Source organism: Oncorhynchus keta, chromosome 5 (genome assembly GCF_023373465.1).
Source record: "Oncorhynchus keta strain PuntledgeMale-10-30-2019 chromosome 5, Oket_V2, whole genome shotgun sequence".
NCBI lineage: Eukaryota > Metazoa > Chordata > Actinopteri > Salmoniformes > Salmonidae > Oncorhynchus > Oncorhynchus keta.
The window spans coordinates 5941765-5964773 of NC_068425.1; the positions used below are offsets into that span (position 1 = coordinate 5941765).

At 41.0% G+C, this 23009-nt stretch overlaps 1 protein-coding gene across 1 annotated transcript in view; it reads left to right on the plus strand.

The window, feature by feature from the left end:
- Positions 1-23009, plus strand: part of crhr1 (corticotropin releasing hormone receptor 1) — a 169810-nt gene that overhangs the window by 63521 nt on the left and 83280 nt on the right. Inside the window, exon 5 of the mRNA XM_035770873.2 lies at positions 19293-19375. Within this exon, the coding sequence (XP_035626766.1) occupies positions 19293-19375 (83 nt within the window). The remainder of the gene's footprint in view (positions 1-19292; positions 19376-23009) is intronic.

The following is a 23009-nucleotide window of genomic DNA, read 5'->3' on the forward strand; positions in this document are numbered from 1 at the left end:
GCAGTATAGCAAAACACAGCTTATCATTTTCAAATGTTCAAAATATGCTTTACAGCGAAAGCAATCCAAGCGTTTGTGTAAGTTTATCGATCACTAGATGGAACATTATGAACACCTAGCATCAAAGTAGCTTGGTCACGAAAATCAGTAAAGCAATAAAATGAATCACTTACCTTTGGAGCTTTCAAAATAGAAGCCACTTGCTGATTTCATTTTACTCAGTTTTCGCCTGCGATATCAGTTCTGTTATACTCACAGACAATATTTTGACAGTTTTGGAAACTTTAATGTGTTCTATCCTAATCTGTCAATTATATGCATATTCTAGCATTTGAGCCTGAGAAATAGGCCGTTTACAATGGGAATGTTATTTTCAAACATAAAAATAGTGCCCCCTAGCTGAAAGAGGTTAAGCACACTGAGTTTGTCTATTGCTGTGATCAGATCAAATTTTAAGTGAAATTGATGCAGAAATCCAGATAATTACGAAGGGTTCACATACTTTTTCTTGCCACTGTAGAGGCATGTGTAGAGGCATGTGTCCTCCAATAATATATATATATATTTGTAATAAATGACAATTACAACAATACTGAATGAACAATGCACACTTTTATTTATACCTTAATATAATACATCAATAAAATCAATTTAGCCTCAAATAAATAATGGAACATGTTCAATTTGGTTTAAATAATGCAAAAACAAAGTGTTCGAGAAGAAAGTAAAAGTGCAATATGTGCCGTGTAAAAAAGCTAACGTTTAAGTTCCTTGCTCAGAACATGAGAACATATGAAAGCTGGTGGTTCCTTCTAAAATGAGTCCTCAATATACCCAGTTAAGAAGTTTTAGGTTGTAGTTATTATAAGAATTATAGGACTATTTCTCTCTATTTCATTTGTATTTCCTAGAACTTTGACTTAGCCTAATCTCGGGAGTTGATAGGCTTGCACAACCTTCAATGTTATGTCATAATTATGTAAAATTCTGGCAAATGGGTCCTTTTGATCCTCACCAAGGAGAGGGCGGCATGACAAGTGTATATGAACACTTTTGCATTTTAGAGAGTAAAATAGAGGAAGACAGTTAAACAGTCAGAGAGAGAGAGGGACAGGGAGGGAGAGAGAAGGGAAAGAGAGTGAGAGCACTGTTGTTGGGCGATGAGAACTTGACCTAAGTCGGTGTTCCAATACACCCAAATTGTTTTCAATGGGATTGAGGTCAGGGCTCTGTGCTGGCCAGTCAAGTTCTTCCATACCGATCTCTACAAACTATTTCTGTATGGACCTCACTTTGTGCACGGGGGCATTGTCATGCTGAAACAGGAAAGGGCCTTCCCCAAACTGTTTCCACAAAGTTGGAAGCACAGAATGGTCTAAAATGTATGTACCCCTAATTAAAATTAAGATTTCCCTTCACTTGAACTAAGGGGCCTAGCCCAAACCATTATTCCTCCTATACCAAATTTTACAGTTGGCACTATGCATTGGGGCAGGTAGCATCCTCCTGGCATCTGAAGCGTGAGTCAATACTCCAGAGAGCGAGTTTCCACTGCTCCAGAGTCCAATGGCGGCGAGCTTTAAACCACTCCAGCCAACGCTAGGCATTGCGCATGGTGATCTTAGGCGTCTGTGCGGCTGCTCGGCCATGGAAACCCATTTCATAAAGCTCCCGACTGACAGTTCTTGTAGTGAGTGTTGCAACCAAGGACAGATGATTTTTACACGCTACACGCTTCAGCACTCAGCAATCCCGTTCTGAGTGCTTGTGTAGCCTACCAGTCGTTAGGGCACCTAGAGGTTTCCACTTCACAATAATGGCACTTACAGTTGACCGGGCAGCTCGAGCAGGGCAGAAATTTAACAAACAAACTTGTTGGAAAGGTGGCAACCTATGACGGTGCAACGTTGACAGTCACTGAGCTCTTCAGTAAGGCCACTCTACTGTCAATGTTGTCTATGGAGATTGCATGGTGGTGTGATTGAATCCACTAATTTGAAGGGGTGTCCACATATTTTTGTATATATAGTGTATGTTTACTAAAGTAGTGCACATTTAAGTATTTGGTCCCATATTCATAGCATGCAATGACTACATCAAGCTTGTGACTCTACAAATTTGTTTGACGCATTTGCTATTTGTTTAGGTTGCGTTTCATTTGATTTTGTGGCCAAAATAAATTAATGGTAAATAAGTGATTGTGTCATTTGGAGTCCCTTTTATTGTAAATAAGAATATAATATGTTTCTAAAAACTTCAACATGAATGTGGATGCTTCCAAGATGAGTGAGAAAGTTACAGATAAACAAATATCACCCCACCCCCCAAGACATTGTTAACCTCCCCTGTTATTGAAATGGTGAGGTTAACAATTTTCCATGCAACGGCAGAACAGAGAAGCAACCTCTGGTAAGACGAGGGGTGGGGTTGGGTATCTTTTTGTCAATAACAGCTGGTTCGCGATGTCTAATATTAAAGAAGTCTCGATGTATTGCTCGCCTGAGGTAGAGTACCTAATGAGTTTTCATCTGTATTATTTGTAGCCGACTATTTACCACCACAAAGTGAAGCTTGCACTAAGACCGCTCTCAACCAACTCTATAAGGCCATAAGAAAATAAGAAAATGCTCACCCAGAAGTGGGGCTCCTAGTGTCCAGTGACTTTAATGTAGGCAAACTTAAATCAGTTTTACCAAATTTTTACCAAATTTTTACCAGCATGTCATGTGCAACCAGGGCGGGAAAAAAAATCCTAGACCACCTTTACCCCACACACAGACATGCAAACAAAGCTCTCCTCCGATATCCATTTGGCAAATCTGACCATAATTATATCCTCCTGATTCCTGCTTACAAGCAAAAACTAAAGCAGGAAGTACCGGTGACTTTCTCAATAAGGAAGTGGTCAGATGACTCGGATGCTACACTACAGGACTGTTTTGCTTGCACACACTGAAATATGTTCTGGGATTCATCCAATGGCTTTGAGGAATACACCACCTCAGTCATCGGCTTCATCAATTAGTGCATCGATGACGTCGCCCCCACAGTGACTGTACATACATATCCCAACCAGAAGCCATGGATTACAGGCAACATCCGCTTCGAGATAAAGGCTAGAGCTGTTGCTTTCAAGGAGCGGGAGACTAATCCGGACACTTATAAGAAATCCCGCTATGCCCTCAGACGAACTATCAAAGAAGCAAAGCGTCAAATCAAATTTTATTTGTCACATACACATGGTTAGCAGATGTTAATGCGAGTGTAGCGAAATGCTTGTCAATACAGCATTAAGATTGAATCTTACTACACCGTCTCTGAAGCTCGTCGGATGTGGCAGGGTTTGAAAACTATTACGGACTACAAAGGGAAACCCAGACTCGACCTGCCCAGTGACGTGAGCCTACCAGACCACCACAGTTCCTGTGCGCAAAGAAGCGAAGGTAACCTGCCTAAATGAATACCCCCCCCCCCATGACACTCACATCGGTAGCCATGAAGTGCTTTGAAAGGCTGGTCATGGCTCAAATCAACAGCATCCTCCCGGACACCTTAGACTCCAATTCGCATACCACCCCAACAGATTCACAGATGACGCAATCTCAATCGCACTCCACACTGCCCTTTCTCAACTGGACAAAAGGAACACCTATGTGAGAATGCTGTTCATTGACTACAGCTCAGTGTTCAACACCTTAGTGCCCACGACGCTCATCACTAAGCTAAGGACTCTGGGACTAAATACCACCTTCTGCAACTGGATCCTGGACTTCCTGAAGGGCCACCCCCAGGTTGTAAGAGTAGGTAACAACACATCTGCCACGCTGATCCTTAACACTGGGGACCCACAGGGGTGTGTACTTAGTCCCCTCCTGTATTCCCTGTTCACCCATGACTGCGTGGCCAAACACGACTCCAACACCATCATTAAGTTTGCTGATGACACAACAGTGGTAGGCCTGATCACCGACAACGATGAAACTGCCTATAGGGAGGAGGTCAGAGAACAGGCAGTGTGGTGCCAGGACAACAAAGAAGTTGATCGTGGACTACAGGAAAAGGCGGGCCGATCAGGCCCCCATTAACATCGACGGGGCTGTAGTGGAGCGGATCGATAGTTTCAAGTTCCTTGGTGTCCACATCACCAACAAACTATCATGGTCCAAACATACCAAGACAGTCGTGAAGAGGGCACGACAAAACCTTTTCCCGCTCAGGAGACTGAAAAGATTTGGCATGGGTCCCCAGTTCCTCAAAAAGTTCTACAGCTGCACCATCGACAGCATCCTGACCGGTTGCATCACCAACTGGTATGGCAACTGCTCGGATTCTGACCTTAAGGCGCTACAGAGGGTAGTGCGAACGGCCCAGTACATCACTGGTGCCAAGCTTCCTGCCATCCAGGACCTACGTATATAATAGGCGGTGTCAGAGGAAAGCCCATAAAATTGTCAGAGACTCCAGTCAACCAAGTTATATGCTGTTTTCTCTTCTACGCATGGCAAGCGGTACCAGAGCGCCAAGTCTAGGACCAAAAGGCTCCTCAACAGCTTCTACCCCCAAGCCAATAGACTGCTGAACAGTTCATAAAAATCACCACTGGACAAATTACATTGACCCCTCCCCCTTGTACACTGCTGCTACTCGCTGTTTGTTTGTTACCTATGCATTGTCACTTTGCCCCCACCTACATGTACAGATTCAACTAGCTTGTACCCCTGCACACTGACTTGGTACCGGTGCCCCCTGTACAGTATATAGACTCGTTATTGTTATTCTTATTGTGTACCTTTTTATTTTAGCCTACTTGATAAATATTTTCTGCTTCTTTAACTGCACTGTTGGTTACGGGCTTGTAAGTAAGCATTTCCCAGTAAAGTCAACACTTGTTTTATTCGGCGCATGTGGCAAATACAGTTTGATTTGATAAAGACCTTGCATGCTAGGAATATGGGAACAAATACTCAACTTTTTACTACTTTTTACTTTACACATGAGTGAATTTGTCCCAATACTTTTGCTCTCCTAAAATGGGGTGACTATGTACAAAAAGTGCTGTAATTTCTAAATGTGTCACCCAACATAGATGAAGATACCCTGAAAATAAAGTGGACATTCTGCACTTTAACCCCATAGTCATTGTTTGATTTCAAATCATCCAAACCTTTGGAGTATAGAGCCAAAATAATAATAATTACGGAGGGCACTGTGTTGTAGAATTCCTAATGGGTTCTCTGTTTACGGAGAGGGAGGTAGGTTTCGTAAATTAGGACACCAGTAATGCAAATTCACACACTGCTTATTCAAGTCCTTGGTAATTCAGCCCATGGCGCTTTACACCAGAGCAAGACATTACCAAGGGCAGTGATTTGACTGGAACTGAAATATTGAATAATGCATAATGTCAAATGGTGCAGTGCCGTTGTATTTTATTTCTCATTTTTTTTGTGTCATATTTCTCCCCAAGGTCTATTTCTTTGTTTTGAATTCACCCCGAGGGAACTGGTAGTGTTTAGAAAACTATTGGAAACCAGTTAGTGATGTAGTCATGGGCATGACAAACAGAAAGGGGGTACATTATGTATATGCTCTACTTTTTAGCTAAACATATCCGCTCTGGGTGTGTTTCTTTCAGTAGGTATGGGATGAGAAGAGGAGGGACTGACTGAAAAAAAATGGAGAGAGGGAGAGTTCTGAATATCAATTAGTCCTACTTTCAGGGCACACCTTCACATATTGTCATCTGAATAATGGCAAGGCATGGAAGCGGTACAAAAACAAATGCAATAGAAAGGTGAGCAATGAATATTAATGTATATATTCAATGTAATATGATTCGGGGCTGTTGGTCATGGGACATTTCACGGCGGATCTTGTAAAGGTTTAAGCTCTCATGTTCAATTGGTGAAGAAAAGGGACTGTTTACCAATTTCTCCCGTCATTATCCATTTTCGGAGAAATCCACTTAAAAAGTCAACGGAAACTGCAGTAACAGATGCCCTGGTTCTCAGTATTTCTCTCTCGCTCTCTCTCTCTCTTGCTCGCTCTCTCAGTTTGACGTCATGTAAAAGATTCAAACCAACAGCAAAATCTGTTTTTAATAATTTACAAAGTAAGATTTAGTAAACTCTTGAGACATCAATGTGGACAGTTTAATTAGCTGATGTTAGTTAAAGAGGACTGTCATTGATTTTGTTTTCATGTAGCTCCCATTCCAACCATAATCAACTAATCACTATCAGAAACAAGCATTTCCTCCTTTTCTCAGAGGGTCAATGTGTGAATGCATATTAATTTGTGTGCTTCTCTAGAAACGATCAGTAGAGTTAAATTATCCTAGTTTTGTGTGGATGCACCAATTTAATAAATGAAAGTCTTCTGATTCTGTAGATTAAAAATGTTGATGATTTTTTAATTGCTGGAGTAAGTGCTTAGGCCTATTTATGTGATATTCCCTCTAGTAATTAGTCACTAACCATTAAAGACGAGTGATGATAGGGAAGTGGAGGACACACAAAACTACCCGCAGTACCACCATAGGCCCCATTACTCTTTCTCTGTCCACTTAGGCCCTAGGAAAAGGACGAAAGGGCCATGTAAATTAGATAACACACCACTCTAGAAGGTTACATTACAGAATGGGAAATACACCACTCCAGAAGGTTACATTACAGAATGATAAATACACCACTCCAGAAGGTTACATTACAGTGTGAGAAACACACCACTCCAGAAGGTTACATTACAGTGTGAGAAACACACCACTCCAGAAGGTTACATTACAGTGTGAGAAATATACCACTCCAGAAGGTTACATTACAGAATGAGAAATACACCACTCCAGAAGGTTACATTACAGTGTGAGAAATACACCACTCCAGAAGGTTACATTACAGTGTGAGAAACACACCACACCAGAAGGTTACATTACAGTGTGGGAAATATACCACTCCAGAAGGTTACATTACAGTGTGAGAAACACACCACACCAGAAGGTTACATTACAGTGTGAGAAATACACCACTCCAGAAGGTTACATTAAAGTGTGAGAAACACACCACTCCAGAAGGTTACATTACAGTGTGAGAAATACACCACTCCAGAAGGTTACATTACAGTGTGAGAAACACACCACTCCAGAAGGTTACATTACAGTGTGAGAAATACACCACTCCAGAAGGTTACATTACAGTGTGAGAAACACACCACTCCAGAAGGTTACATTACAGTGTGAGAAACACACCACTCCAGAAGGTTACATTACAGTGTGAGAAACACACCACTCCAGAAGGTTACATTACAGTGTGAGAAACACACCACTCCAGAAGGTTACATTACAGTGTGAGAAATATACCACTCCAGAAGGTTACATTACAGAATGATAAATACACCACTCCAGAAGGTTACATTACAGAATGATAAATACACCACTCCAGAAGGTTACATTACAGTGTGAGAAATACACCACTCCAGAAGGTTACATTACAGTGTGAGAAACACACCACTCCAGAAGGTTACATTACAGTGTGAGAAACACACCACTCCAGAAGGTTACATTACAGTGTGAGAAACACACCACTCCAGAAGGTTACATTACAGTGTGAGAAATATACCACTCCAGAAGGTTACATTACAGAATGAGAAATACACCACTCCAGAAGGTTACATTACAGTGTAAGTCGCTCTGGATAAGAGCGTCTGCTAAATGACTTAAATGTAATGATGTAAATGTGTGAGAAATACACCACTCCAGAAGGTTACATTACAGTGTGAGAAACACACCACACCAGAAGGTTACATTACAGTGTGGGAAATATACCACTCCAGAAGGTTACATTACAGTGTGAGAAACACACCACACCAGAAGGTTACATTACAGTGTGAGAAATACACCACTCCAGAAGGTTACATTAAAGTGTGAGAAACACACCACTCCAGAAGGTTACATTACAGTGTGAGAAATACACCACTCCAGAAGGTTACATTACAGTGTGAGAAACACACCACTCCAGAAGGTTACATTACAGTGTGAGAAACACACCACACCAGAAGGTTACATTACAGTGTGAGAAACACACCACACCAGAAGGTTACATTACAGTGTGAGAAATACACCACTCCAGAAGGTTACATTACAGTGTGAGAAATACACCACTCTAGAAGGTTACATTACAGTGTGAGAAACACACCACACCAGAAGGTTACATTACAGTGTGAGAAATACACCACTCCAGAAGGTTACATTACAGTGTGAGAAACACACCACACCAGAAGGTTACATTACAGTGTGAGAAACACACCACACCAGAAGGTTACATTACAGTGTGAGAAACACACCACTCCAGAAGGTTACATTACAGTGTGAGAAATACACCACTCCAGAAGGTTACATTACAGTGTGAGAAATACACCACTCCAGAAGGTTACATTACAGTGTGAGAAATACACCACTCCAGAAGGTTACATTACAGTGTGAGAAATACACCACTCCAGAAGGTTACATTACAGTGTGAGAAATACACCACTCCAGAAGGTTACATTACAGTGTGAGAAATACACCACTACAGAAGGTTACATTACAGTGTGAGAAATACACCACTCCAGAAGGTTACATTACAGTGTGGGAAATACACCACTCCAGAAGGTTACATTACAGTGTGAGAAATACACCACTCCAGAAGGTTACATTACAGTGTGAGAAATACACCACTCCAGAAGGTTACATTACAGTGTGGGAAATACACCACACCAGAAGGTTACATTACACTGTGAGAAATACACCACTCCAGAAGGTTACATTACAGTGTGAGAAATACACCACTCCAGAAGGTTACGTTACAGTGTGAGAAACACACCACTCCAGAAGGTTACATTACAGTGTGAGAAACAGCTAAGTGTTAATCCATATGTCACAACCTGACCTAAGAGGCATGATTTATCGCATGATCTATCCTTTACATCCTATTCTGTGATTTCATTTCTCTAGTCCTTCACTTTCATTGTAGAAAAGATAACTCCAACACATTAGTATTACATCTGCATGTTTGTGTGGACATTTAGGACAGAGACCTTTTTCAAAGATGGTAGTCCTTCCTCTCTTCTGTCATCGCACACAATCCAAAGGGATACTCATTTAATAAGTAAATGTCAGTGTTTCCATAAAATAAACATAGACGTACAGTACACCATGGAATGGCATTTCACTTCCATTGAAAAGGGTCAGAGTGCACCTTCTGTGAGCTATGTTGTGATGTCATCTTCCTGTATCCTGGTCCACACAGCACATAGAGATTTTAGTATGTTAGCTAATATTATTATTGGCTGATTTCCTTTAGTTTGATCTTATTCTTGATGTCATGCCTTATTTTGAGGTGTTTTGACTGATGTTATGTCTATGCTAATATGTCAATAAATTGCTAGCTAGCTAGCCAACAAATGTAACAATGTATTTGAGAGACAAGAAGTGCTCATTGTGCAAATGTATTTATGTTTTCAATAAACATTTGGAGACAAAATACAGTTTAGGCCTACATGTTGTCAACAATCTAAGTCAACCCCGTCTGTTTAGTTGTGCAAGCGGTCGGTTTTGTTGCTAAACAATCAACCTGTCTATAGCACTGTCATATTTTCCTGCCTCTGAAGGTATTGGGAATTTTACATCAATGATGATGATGATAATGAGATTGCTGGTTTCATGACAGCTCAATGTATGGAACATTTTCTTCATAATATATCGAAATTATCATAGAAAAAAATCTATATATACAGTACCAGTTAAAAGTTTGTTCACACCTACTCATTCCAGGGTTTTTCTTATTTTTTGTACTATTTTCTACATTGTAGAATAATAGTAAATACATCAAAACTATGAAATAACACATATGGAATCATATATTAACCAAAAAAGTGTTAAACAAATCAAAATATATTTTATATTTGAGATTCTTCAAAATAGCCTCCCTTTGCCCTTAGTGCACTTGAGCCAATCAGTTGTGTTGTGACAAGTTAGTGGTGGTATACAGAAGGTTTACCCTATTTGGTAAAAGACCTAGTCCATATTATGGCAATGCCAGCTCAAAATAAGCAGAGAAGTGACAGTCCATTATTACTTTAAGACATGAAGGTCAGTCAATGCGGAACAGTTTAGGAATTTCGAAAAGTTTCTTCAAGTGCAGTCGCAAAAACCATCAAGCGCTATGAAACTAGCTTTCATGAGGACCGCCACAGGAAAGGAAACCTAGAGTTACCTCTGCTGCAGAGGATAAGTTCATTAGAGTTACCAGCCTCATAAATTGCAGCCCAAATAAATGCTTCACAGAGTTCAAGTAACAGAAACATCTCAACATCAACTGTTCAGAGGAGACTACGTGAATCAGGCCGTCATGGTCTAATTGCTGCTAATAAACAATTACTCATGGACACCAATAAGAATAAAAGACTTGCTTGGGCCATAAACAAAATAAATGGACATTAGACTGGTGAAAATCTGCCCTTTGGTCTGAGTCCAAGTTTGAGATTTGGTTCCAACCGCCGTGTCTTTGTGAGACGCAGAGCAGGGGAATGGATGATCTCTGCATGTGTGGTTTCCATTGTGAAGTATGTAGGAGGAGGTGCTTTGCCGGTGACACTGTCTGTGGTTTATTTAGAATTCAAGACACACTTAACCAGCACGTCTACCACAGCATTCTACAGCGAAATGTCATCCCATCTGGTTTGCGCTTAGTGGGATTATCATTTGTTTTTCAACAGGACAATGACCCAACACACATCCAGGCTGTTTAAGGCCTATTTTACCAAGAAGGAGAGTGATGGAGTGCTGCATCAGATGACTTGCCCTCCACAATCAGCCGACCTCAACCCAATTGAGATGGTTTGGGATGAGTTGGACCACAGAGTGAAGGAAAAGCAGGCAACAAGTGCTCAGCATATGTGGGAACTCCTTTAAGACTGCTGGAAAAGCATTCCAGGTGAAGCTAGTTGAGAGACTGCCAAGAGCGTGCAAAGCTGTTATCAAGGAAAAGGGTGGCTTCTTTGAAGAATATAAAATATATTTTTATTTGTTGAACCCTTTTCTTGTTACTATATGATTCCATATGTGTTATTTCAAAGCGTTGATGTATTCACTATTATTCTACAATGTAGAAAATAGTCTAAATAAAGGAAACCCTTGAATTAGTAGGTGTGTCCAAACTTTTGACTGGTACTGTATATATTTTCTCCATACGATTTGTGATATAATTGTCCAGTGGATTTTTAGAACAATGAACTATCTCCCGTGTGAATCAACGTTGGTCTGAAGCCAGCGCAAACGCCATTTAGCTCATGCAGCAGTATAGCCAGACGATCAGAGCAGATTTGATAACAATTGATTTGAAGGAAGGGACTTTAAATTCTACAAATGGAGCAATTATCCCAGTCTGTTCCCCATTCGGAAGTTCTCTGTGAAAATGCCCCCCCGGCACAGATTTGAATTTATGAAATATGCTGACAAGAACAGAACGATGATGAACTGCTGGGAACTGCTTCTCCTGGATTTTAAATGGTCCCATACCACACTTTAGGTGATGTATTAGATTAGCAAAGGTATATACAGTGGGGGGAAAAGTATTTAGTCAGCCACCAATTGTGCAAGTTCTCCCACTTAAAAAGATGAGAGAGGCCTGTGATTTTCACCACAGGTACACTTCAAATATGACAGACAAAATGAGAAGAAAAAAAATCCAGAAAATCATATTGTAGGATTTTTAATGAATTTATTTGCAAATTATGGTGGAAAATAAGTATTTGGTCAATAACAAAATTTTATCTCAATACTTTGTTATATACCCTTTGTTGACAATGACAGAGGTCAAACGTTTTCTGTACGTCTTCACGAGGTTTTCACACACTGTTGCTGGTATTTTGGCCCATTCCTCCATGCAGATCTAGATTAGAGCAATGATGTTTTGGGGCTGTTGCTGGGCAACACGGACTTTCAACTCCCCCCAAAGATTTTCTCTGGGGTTGAGATCTGGAGACTGGCTAGGCCACTCCAGGACCTTGAAATGCTTCTTACGAAGCCACTCCATCATTGCCCGGGCGGTGTGTTTGGGATAATTGTCATGCTGAAAGACCCAGCCACAATTCATCTTCAATGCCCTTGCTGATGGAAGGAGTTTTTCACTCAAAATCTCACGATACATGGCCCCATTCATTCTTTCCTTTACACGGATCAGTCGTCCTGGTCCCTTTGCAGAAAAACAGCCCCAAAGCATGATGTTTCCACCCCCATGCTTCACAGTAGGTATGGTGTTCTTTGGATGCAACTCAGCATTCTTTGTCCTCCAAACACGACGAGTTCTAGATGAGTTCTATGACAAAGTTATATTTTGGTTTCATCTGACCATATGACATTCTCCCACATCTTCTTCTGGATCATCCAAATGCTCTCTAGCAAACTTCAGACGGGCCTGGACATGTATTGTCTTAAGCAGGGGGACACGTCTGGCACTGCAGGATTTGAGTCACTGGCGGCGTAGTGTGTTACTGATGGTAGGCTTTGTTACTTTGGTCCCAGCTCTCTGCTGGTCATTCACTAGGTCCCCCCATGTGGTTCTGGGATTTTTACTCACCGTTCTTGTGATCATTTTGACCCCACGGGGTGAGATCTTGCGTGGAGCCCCAGATCGAGGGAGATTATCAGTGGTCTTGAATGTCTTCCATTTCCTAATAATTGCTCCCACAGTTGATTTCTTCAAACCAAGCTGCTTACTTATTGCAGATTCAGTCTTCCCAGCCTGGTGCAGGTCTACAATTTTGTTTCTGGTGTCCTTTGACAACTCTTTGGTCTTGGCCATAGTGGAGTTTGGAGGGTTACTGTTTGAGGTTGTGGACAGGTGTATTTTATACTGACAACAAGTTCAAACAGGTGCCATTAATACAGGTAACGAGTGGAGGACAGAGGAGGCTCTTAAAGAAGAAGTTACAGGTCTGTGAGAGCCAGATATCTTGCTTGTTTGTAGGTGACCAAATACTTATTTTCCACCATAATTTGCAAATAACTTCATAATAAATCCTACTATGTGATTTTCTGGATTTTTTTTCTCATTTTGTCTGTCATAGCTGAAGTGTACCTATGATGAAAATTACAGGCCTCTCTCATCATTTTAAGTGGGAGAACTTACACAATTGGTGGCTGACTAAATACTTTTTTGCCCCGCTCTATCTGGACACATGCAATGGTCTGGTCCTTTTTTGTAATGTCAGCCACACATTATCAAACATCTGTTAAATGGACATTTCACCCCAAGAGCAAAGTTAGTCAGACCTCGAAAGTAGACCAATTGTCTCAGGCTGTTTTGTTACTAAAAGTTGATCATTGAGTTGTGAGATTAAAAAAGGCTTAGTTGTGGTTTATCTTTAAATGAGCCATGGCAATCCTGGAAAAATCTCAATCTCAATCTTCGTTGCAGAAATGTAAGAAGATCCACCACCAGCTCCACAAAAAATGTAATCACACACTCAATATTTATTGACGGTCATGAACGCTTATTGATGTTCATGATCACTGTAATTACAAGTTCATAAATGTCTTGATTACCCATCAGTGTCATCGCAAATCAAATTAATTAGCTAAATGATGACTCATGTTAAGTTACTCAGTCTCCTGCCAATTCACATCGCCAAATTCTAACTAACTAATCGATCCATGGTTCTGCCTTCCGCCCACCACTTTGTCAGGAGTGTGTTGCATGTGTGTGTGAGTGAGTGCGTGTGCATATGCATGAGTGTGTGTGTCTACGAGTGCATGTGCATTTGCGTGTGTGTGTGATCACTGAGAGCTCTTTCACGGTTTGACAGGAGCAATTAAGGAAGCCCTTGGATTTTATATGACTAATCAATACAACTACCAACTATAGGTTGCATTAGAGGCAGAAAAGAGTGGGATGGAGAGGGAGAAAAAGGAAATGAGGGGAAATGATGACAGGAACATTTACAACAGTCATTGAGTTGTGTACGTGTGATCAATATCAGCACAACCTGTAAGCAGGGAGAAAAGAGATTAGGAGGAAAAGGACAGAAATAGTCCAGGAAGGATTCAAGTCAAGAAGTTAAAAATCTAACGAGACAAGGAGAACTCCAGTAGAGTGATGGACATAAATTGGAAAGTAAGAGGTGGAAAGAGGTTATCTCCTGGACTCTCGCTCTTCCTCCCAGTCTCGCAGGTCTCTTCTATAACTTGCCCATCAGCATGTCCATTTGGCCTACAGCGATGCCTATATTGTCTGTCTGTCTGTCTCTCTCACACCCACACACACTCCATATGGCCCCCTCTCTCTCTGTATTTCCCCCCTTGTTATATTGACAGTCAGTAGAGTGAGTTCTCCAGCCTTGTACACCACCACCCCCACCCCTCAACAACTCAGCCCAGCTCTCCTGTCACTGCTCGGTTGCATTCCACCTCTACATTCTGTCCAGAAACACTGTCTGCCCCCAATCTGCTCAGGCTTTAATGCAACCGTGTCAGATTTTTTAAAAACTTTACGAAAAAAGCAGACCATGCTATAATCTGAGTACGGTGCTCAGAGACCAAAACAACCCAAACAGATATCCGCCATGTTGTGTAGTCAACAGAAGTCAGAAATAGCATTATAAATATTCACTTACCTTTGATGATCTTCATCAGAATGCACTCCCAGGAATCCCAGTTCCACAATAAATGTTTGTTTTGTTCGATAATGTCCATCATTTATGTTCAAATACCTCCTTTTGGTTCACGCGTTTAGCCCAGACTTCCAAATTTATGACCCGCGGTCACTAGGAGCAGACGAAAAGTCAAAAAGTTCTGTTACAGTCCGTAGAAACATGTCAAACGATGTATATAACATAAATCTTCAATAATGTTCCAACCGGAGAATTCCTTTGTCTTCAGAAATGCAATGGAACTCAAGCTAACTCTCACGTGAACGCGTGTCACCAGCTCGTGGCTCTCTGGCAGACCTCTGACTCATTCCCCTCTCATTTGCCCACACTTCACAGTAAAAGCATCAAACAAGGTTCTAAAGACTGTTGACAAACAAGGTTCTAAAGTCTGTTGACATCTAGTGGAAGCCTTAAGATGTGCAATATCACCAATATCCCACTGTTTCTTCGATAGGCAATGAGTTGAAAACCTACAAACCTCAGATTTCCCACTTCCTGGTTGGATTGTTTCTCAGGTTTTTGCCTGCCATGTGAGTTCTGTTATACTCACAGACATCATTCAAACAGTTTTAGAAACTTCAGAGTGTTTTCTATCCAAATCTACTAATAATATGCATATATTTGCAACTGAGCCTGAGTAGCAGACAGTTTACTCTGGGCACCTTATTCATCCAAGCTACTCAATACTTCCCCCAGCCCAAAGAAGTTAACAGAAGCTGTTTTGGGTGCTTCCCTAGTCCCTCTGGTCCAAGCTAGAGTGATTGACTGGAACTGTACTCGTCACATTACCATCTGTGTTCAATGGAGCTTATACCTGCTAGGAGACAGACAGTTGGAGGGAAGAGCTGAGACAACTGATGGCCAAAGTCCTTGACTACCCGGCAATTGCTTCTCTCTTGGCTCAGTGTATTCGTCATTATGGATAACCCAAGCGTGGATGATGGAAGGGTACAAGCCAGCCTGAAGCTGGACAACTTTGGCAGAACGTTTGCTGAAAGTTTCCTTCATACATGGTGCTGTATCATATTTTCAGAGCTGTAGCTGTCTTCCCAGATAGGTTACATTGGTATTATCGTTTCATACAACTTCAGATGTTTCATCCCTGATATTAGTGTTTCACACCCCTAGATGTAGTCTGGAATTAAACCGTTTAATTGGGCCCCGACTCCTGATCATTCTTCACATCCATCTCCTTTGTGGCTGGGTTTACTGACTGTAGGTGTTCAGATCAGATAACTATATAACTGGGCTTCCCACTTGCTTGTTAGAATTCTTAGAGCTCTTCAGAAGGTGAAGATTGAACCGCATTCATATTCACCAGATATATTCTCCCCTGTACAAAGATAATTCCTCAAATAATGGTAGACAGTATTCACTGTTCTGCGTTGCCATGCTGACTACATAACTTGGCAGCTCGTCGATTAAGCCCACTTAAGACGTGCCGGCTGTAGCGATGACTTCCGACGGCTGAGCATCAGAGAGGAACACAACATACCCATCCCGTTTGAGGGGGCGAGAGAGAATGCTAAGCTTCTGGCGGGGGCTTCCATGGGATTCAGCTAGATTTAGATGAATTGTAGCGTGGAAGGCTGACAGTGAGTATCCAATACCCATGGGGGTCTCTGTGGCAGTCGGGTGGGCAGAGAGAGGGAAAGTGAGAATGATATCACACTGAATGAGAAGGAGACTGTAGCAAATCACAGGCACGCCGAAGTCAATAAATGGTCATGTGTGAACTGTATGTGTTTATAATTGGAGTTTAAGCATGATTGATCTTTGGAACTGCTATGTACTGAAAATTAGTGCCGGACCATCTCACGGGTGGTTTCCTGGACGTCTGGATTTTGCACTGGCCTTTGGATTGTTTAAATTATAGTCAGGAGGGCGTACATGGGAACCTCTTCCTCAGGGCAGATATTGACTCTGTCGGAAAATGCAGAATGCAGATCCAGACTTTAAATCTTTCCTTCTCTTCCTTTCCAATTTAAGTCTAGCTCTCAGCTGGAGTTCTACTTTTACTCATGGAATTCCATTCTCCTTTTTTATATTTGATATATGTTTATACTTATTCAGACAGTTCGAAGGAGAGGTGGAGACAGATGAGGGAGGATATGAAGTGTAGAAATTCCAGACTCTATCTTGAGGAAGGAAGTTCCGGACCTGGGTTCCCGATCTCTGCAGTGATACCGCTCCACCAAACTCCAGCATTCTATTGGGAGTTTTTATTTATGATATTAGTGGGTTTTGATCAATACAGGGACTGATGGGTGTAAATCCTTAGCCGCAAGGGGCGTTGCTGTGAGTGAGTTAGCCTGAGTTCAAGGTCACATTGACTTGATTCTGGACATCATAGCTTGATGGGATCCAGACACAGGGGCCACACTTATTCCCCATGGTGCACCATTAATTCCTAGCGACCTCATCTTCAAACAAAGCTAAAAGGAAGAGAAACCCTTGGGATGGGCGGCTTAGAAAAAGGTCACTGTGATTGATTTTCAAAGTCAAAAACATGAAAACAGTATCGTTTTTTTGTGGATATTTTCATCCATGACTAAATGTAATCTTCTCCTCTAAGTTCAATGTTCTTGCCTCAATCTTTCCAAGAAAGCTTATTTCCATGGACAGCGGTATGGCATTCTTACACCTTCAGAGAAAGTGTACTATAGCTCAAAGTTCAGTGTAGAGTGAGGAAGAGGTCCTTGCTCGGTGCAGGGCCAGCCACTCTCAGCTGCAGTGGAATGATTGAATCACACTGATAATAGCTACTCAGCCTTAAAGGTATTGATTTGAGGCCTTCCTCAATTCCCCCTACAGCAGAACCCCACAATAGGGGCAACTCAAGTGGGAGAGTGATATCATTCACATGGAGGGCCAGAGCAGTTGGACAGAAATGTATTGTCAGCGGTTTGTTTCAGAAGAACATCCATCCCTTGCTTTCTGCAGTGCGTGTTTAGTATATGTGTGTTTGTGTTTGTGTGCGTTTGTACTGTCTCATTCTCTATCACATACAGTATGTACTGTATGTCATATCCATAGCATGCCATATGTTCAGTACAACCCAACCTCCAGCCCAGTTCAAAGACTGAAGCGTGTCTATTCTTAATTACATAATGAATACTGTCAACCATCTGTCGTGGTGCGCTTGGCAGACAGTCATGGTGTAATGCGAGCCACAAAGAATTAAGCTGTAGGAGAGAAGCATAGGTTGGTCCAACGGGTATTAGTATTTGGTGATACAGACTATGCAAGTTAAAATGTTGTCAATGATCAATAAATGCATGACTCCCACTGATCAGAACAGGTCAATCAATGCAGCCTACTGCCTTGCCTAGTTAAATAAAGATTACACATAATGGTCAATAAATCAATCAACAATGCCAAGGGGAGACCATGATATGAACAGAATGTCAATGACTTACCAACAATGTTGTTTAACTGCAAATATTGATCTCAAACAGTATACTGTGTATCTGTACATGTAGACAAACAAGGTTGTAACTATCTACTGTAATACAGAACCCCTGCAACAACAAAAACAATTGTCTTTTGATATTTTGATATCTGATATTGTCAAATATTACTTTATTTTTATGTTTATGTGTATACCACATCAAGAGTGTCATTACTGATATATCATGTCATCACACTTCTCTCATTTAATTATAGTTTTGGATTTCATTTTTATTTTCCATACTTTTTGTAATGTTTTACCAAGTCTATCAAAATGTTTTTTTTTTTCAATCCCATTACTTCGTGTTTGTACAGATCATGTTGAGAGCATAGCAGGAAGTATACAAAATCTTATGGCCTTGGGTCGTGCTTACGTTGGATATGTTTTGTATTTTGTCTGTAGGATTCATGGGATGTAACATAATGTAACATATTGAGAGCATGGCATGCCACCTACTCTATGTCAATCAACTTAAGAACAACCGATTAGACCTGTCTTGGGGTAACGACATGATGCTTCATTTCTTGCAATTTGTCAGGTAATATTAGGATGGTTCATTAGATGTTAGTGGAGCGAAAGCTGACAGTCTGTATTTTAGGTTAGCTTAATGGAAGCTTCTCTAATGTCAAACATGTAAAGTGTGGTGTACCGCAGGGCAGCTCTCTAGGCCTGACTGCTGTTGATCTGTCTTTTGCTGTCTCCGACACTCCGTCACAACCTTGGGAACACAGCGGAGAGTCTGTGGCTTTGCTTCTCTGTTTGTCTCTTGCTTACTTCTTGTGTCACATACCTCCACTGTGTGCATGTAGCATGTGTACCTGAAATCAAACAAAGACACCTCTCAGCTTTGGGAGGTTTCTTTGCTCCACTTTGTTGTATTGTTTTCATTATTTAGAGCATAAAAAAAACGTCTGCACTGTCAAGACTTCAAATACTTATTTGGAAATGGGTTTGGCGTGCAACATTGTCAAGACCGGATCGTGTGTTCTCTATCTGGGTCTATCAGCACTCTAAGCTGCATAAATTACAGCCACCCTGCGTGGTTTTTGCAGAATCTGAGTTTAAGGTTTCGGTTCATTTTAGTCGCTTGTATGAAAGGAGAAATGGTGCATGTTTGCTAACTTTCATAACATGGTTTTCCAATCCTTTATTTCCACAGACAATGTGTACAGAGAATGCCTTTCCAACGGGTCCTGGGCGGTGAAAGGCAACTACACCCAGTGTCAAGAGATTCTCAATGAGGTATGTACTGTATGTAGTATTGTTATTGGTGTATGGAAAGGTAACTGTTTAACTCTGAGAATACTGAGCCTCTGTAATGGATAGTAAAATATATATTCTTCCATTCTTCTTCTAAGGATACAAGCACTGCTGAAAATATCTTTACTATCTATTTGCAGCGAAATTCTCAGTATCCCTCAAACAGAAACACACACATGACAGTCTGGAGGCAGCACAGGGTCAGACAAAGAGCAGCATCCCTAAAGCATTGTGGGAGTTAGTTAAAGAGGAAGTTTTCATTTTTACAACCACATCTCTATTTTGTATGTAAATGTAATGGTTTTGAGAAACTTTTTTTTTTTAAGTATATGTATTTCTTTAATTGGACATACAGTTGAAGTCGGAAGTTTTACATACACCTTAGCCAAATATATTTAAACTCAGTTTTTCACAATTCCTGACATTTAATCCTAGTAAAAATTCCCTGCCTTAGGTCAGTTAGGATCATTGCTTTATTTTAAGAATGTGAAATGCAGAATAATAGTAGAGCGAATAATTTCTTTCAGCTTTTATTTCTTTCATCACATTCCCAGTGAGTCAGAAGTTTACATACACTTAATTAGTATTTGGTAGAATTGGCTTTAAATTGTTTAACTTGCCTAAAACGTTTCGGGTAGCCTTCCACAAGCTTCCCACAATAAATTGGGCAAATTTTGGCCCATTCCTCCTGACAGAGCTGGTGTAACACTGAGTCAGGTTTCTAGGCCTCCTTGCTTTTACAGTTCTGCCCACACATGTTCTATGGGATTGTGGTCAGGGCATTGAGCCATTTTGCCACAACTTTGGAAGTATGCTTGGGCGTATTGTCCATTTGGAAGACCCATTTGCAACCAAGCTATAACTTCCTGGCTCATGTCTTGAGAAGTTTCTTCAATATATCCACATAAGTTTCTTTCCTCATGATATCATCTACTTTGTGAAGTGCACCAGTCCCTCCTGCAGCAAAGCACCCCCACAACATGATGCTGCCACTCTCATGCTTCACAGGTTGGATGGTGTTCTTCAGCTTGCAAGCCTCCCCCTTTTTCCTCCAAACATAACAATGGTCATTACAGGCAAACAGTTCCATTTTTGTTTCATCAGACCAGAGGACATTTCTCCAAAAAGTATGATCTTAATCCCCATGTGCAGTTGCAAACCGTAGTCTGTTTGTTTATGGTGGTTTTGGAGCAGTGGCTTTTTCCTTGCTGAGCGGCCTTTCAGGTTACGTCGATATAGGACTTGTTTTACTGTGGATAGTTTTGTACCTGTTTCCTCCAGCACCTTCACATGGTCCTTTGCTGTTGTTCTGGGATTGATTTGCACTTTTCGCACCAAAGTATATTCCTCTCCTTCCTGAGCGGTAATGATGGCTGCATGCTCCCATGGTGTTTATACTTGTGTAATGTTGTTTGCACAGATGAACGTGGTACCTTCAGGCATTTGGAAATTGCTCCCAAGGATGAACCAGACTTGTGGAGGTCTACCACATTTTTATGTTCTTGGCTGATTTCAAGGTAGGCCTTGAAATATATTGTAAGGGTTCTCGTCCTCCTCTTCTGAAGAGGAGTAGCAATAAGGATCGGAGGACCAAAACGCAGCGTGGTAAGTGTCCATAAATTAATGAAGCAAAATGAACACTGAACAAAAACAATAAGCAACAAATGAATAGTCCCGTAAGGTAAATGACAAATACTAAACAGGAAATATACAAAACCTAAACAGTACCGTGTGGCCCAAACACTCACACGGAAACAAACACCCACAAACCAAAATTGAAACGACACCTGCCTCTGATTGAGAACCATACTAGGCCGGACACAAAAACCAACATAGAAAAACAAACATAGACTGCCCACCCCAATTCACGCCCTGACCATACTAAAACAAAGAATAAAATAACAGAACTATGGCCAGAACGTGACATATATCCACAGGTACACCTCCAATTGAATCAATTGATGTCAATTAGCCTACCAGAAGCTTCTAAATCCATGACATCCTTTTCTGGAATTTTCCAAGCTATTTCAAGGCATTGTCAACTTAGTGTATGTAAACTTCTGATCCACTGGAATTGTGATGAAGCTGAAGTTGATTTTGTGGAATGTGAAGTTTTTTCCGTTGATTTTCCAAAGAGTGTTAATGGTTTGCTCATGCTAACTTAGATGCACTTTATTACTGGGTAATTAAAATGACTTTTGAGGTCATGAGAAGTATGAATTTAGGCAAAATTGCGGATTATTTGCAAAAGTTGTCAGAGACGAGACATCGTGCGACTTCTTTCTACATTGCTCAACCGGAAGCTGCGTTTTTGAGAAACTTACCTCAAATAGCAAATTATGTTCAAAGGCTCCAAAAACAGCTCTCAGTATAGGGAAGCAGAACATTAGATGTTGTGAAATTGTTTCATTCCGAATTTTAACCCCAATGTTATACTCCCTTTTACTGCGACTCAAAAGATCCATTCGACAGGTAACAGCTAAAATAAAGGAAACACTTGAGTAAATTAGGGGTACAACGTGTATTGAAAGCAACTACAACACAGGAATTTCCAGAGTCTGCAGAATCTATGTCAAGGCGCATTGAATTTGTTCTGGCGGCTGTTGGTGTTTCTTTGATTTTGCCAGTTATGTGTAGTAGCAAGCTACACAGAGAATGGAACAGCTGGGTAAGCTAAACAGCTCGAGTTGCATAAAAGGGAATATAATGTTGCGGATAATGTTCAGAATGACACAATTTCATGTGTACAACATCTAAACATCTGCATCACTATACAGAGAGTTTACTTTCCTAAAAGGAGATATTTTGATTTTTTTGGAGCGTTTGTTCATGTTTTTTCAGGGCCCCCATACTACACAACGAGGATGATGAATTGATTTGCTATTTGGGTTTCTCATAAACAAGTGAAATGACAAAAAAAAGGTGTCTGAACCCTTCCTATAACATATAATTTTCATTAAAAAGTATAGATTTGACTGTAAAAAAGAAATCTTCTACTGTAAGTACCTTGCTCAAGGGCACAACGGCTGTAGCACCTCCGATACTGATGCAAGCAACCCTCACATTCACCAGATTTTTTCCGTCGGCTTTGGTATTTGAGGTGGGTGGCTACCCTCAGGTTACTGGCCCTATTCTCTAATCTTGAGGCTACCTCCTGCCAATAGAAACATTATACGGTACAACCAAAATCCCACCAGCACCACCATGTGCTCTTTCAGCACACATTTGCTTTAAAATTCCAGGACTGATGATTGTATTATAGAGTGGGTGTTACATGCTTCATCTCTTCAGTTTGCTTTTTGTTGTCCACGAGCATCCTGTTGATGCTGGATGACTAAGCCATCACAAGTGAATGCCTACTGAAGCAACTGTACTCCATCGAAATCGTTCGGAGAGGGCCCAGCTCAGCTTTGTCATTCACAGCAGAATCTACCAGTCATACAGAGTCATACCTTTATATCTCAGTCCTCAAGACAACTGGGCTTTTACCTAACCACTTTTCTTCCATCTCCAACAAGCACCTCATGTAGCTCTATTGAGTCAGACACAGTTAATGGAGCACTTTTTATGGGATAGGATGCTTAGTACCTTTCCCTCTACCCTCCATCACACGTTA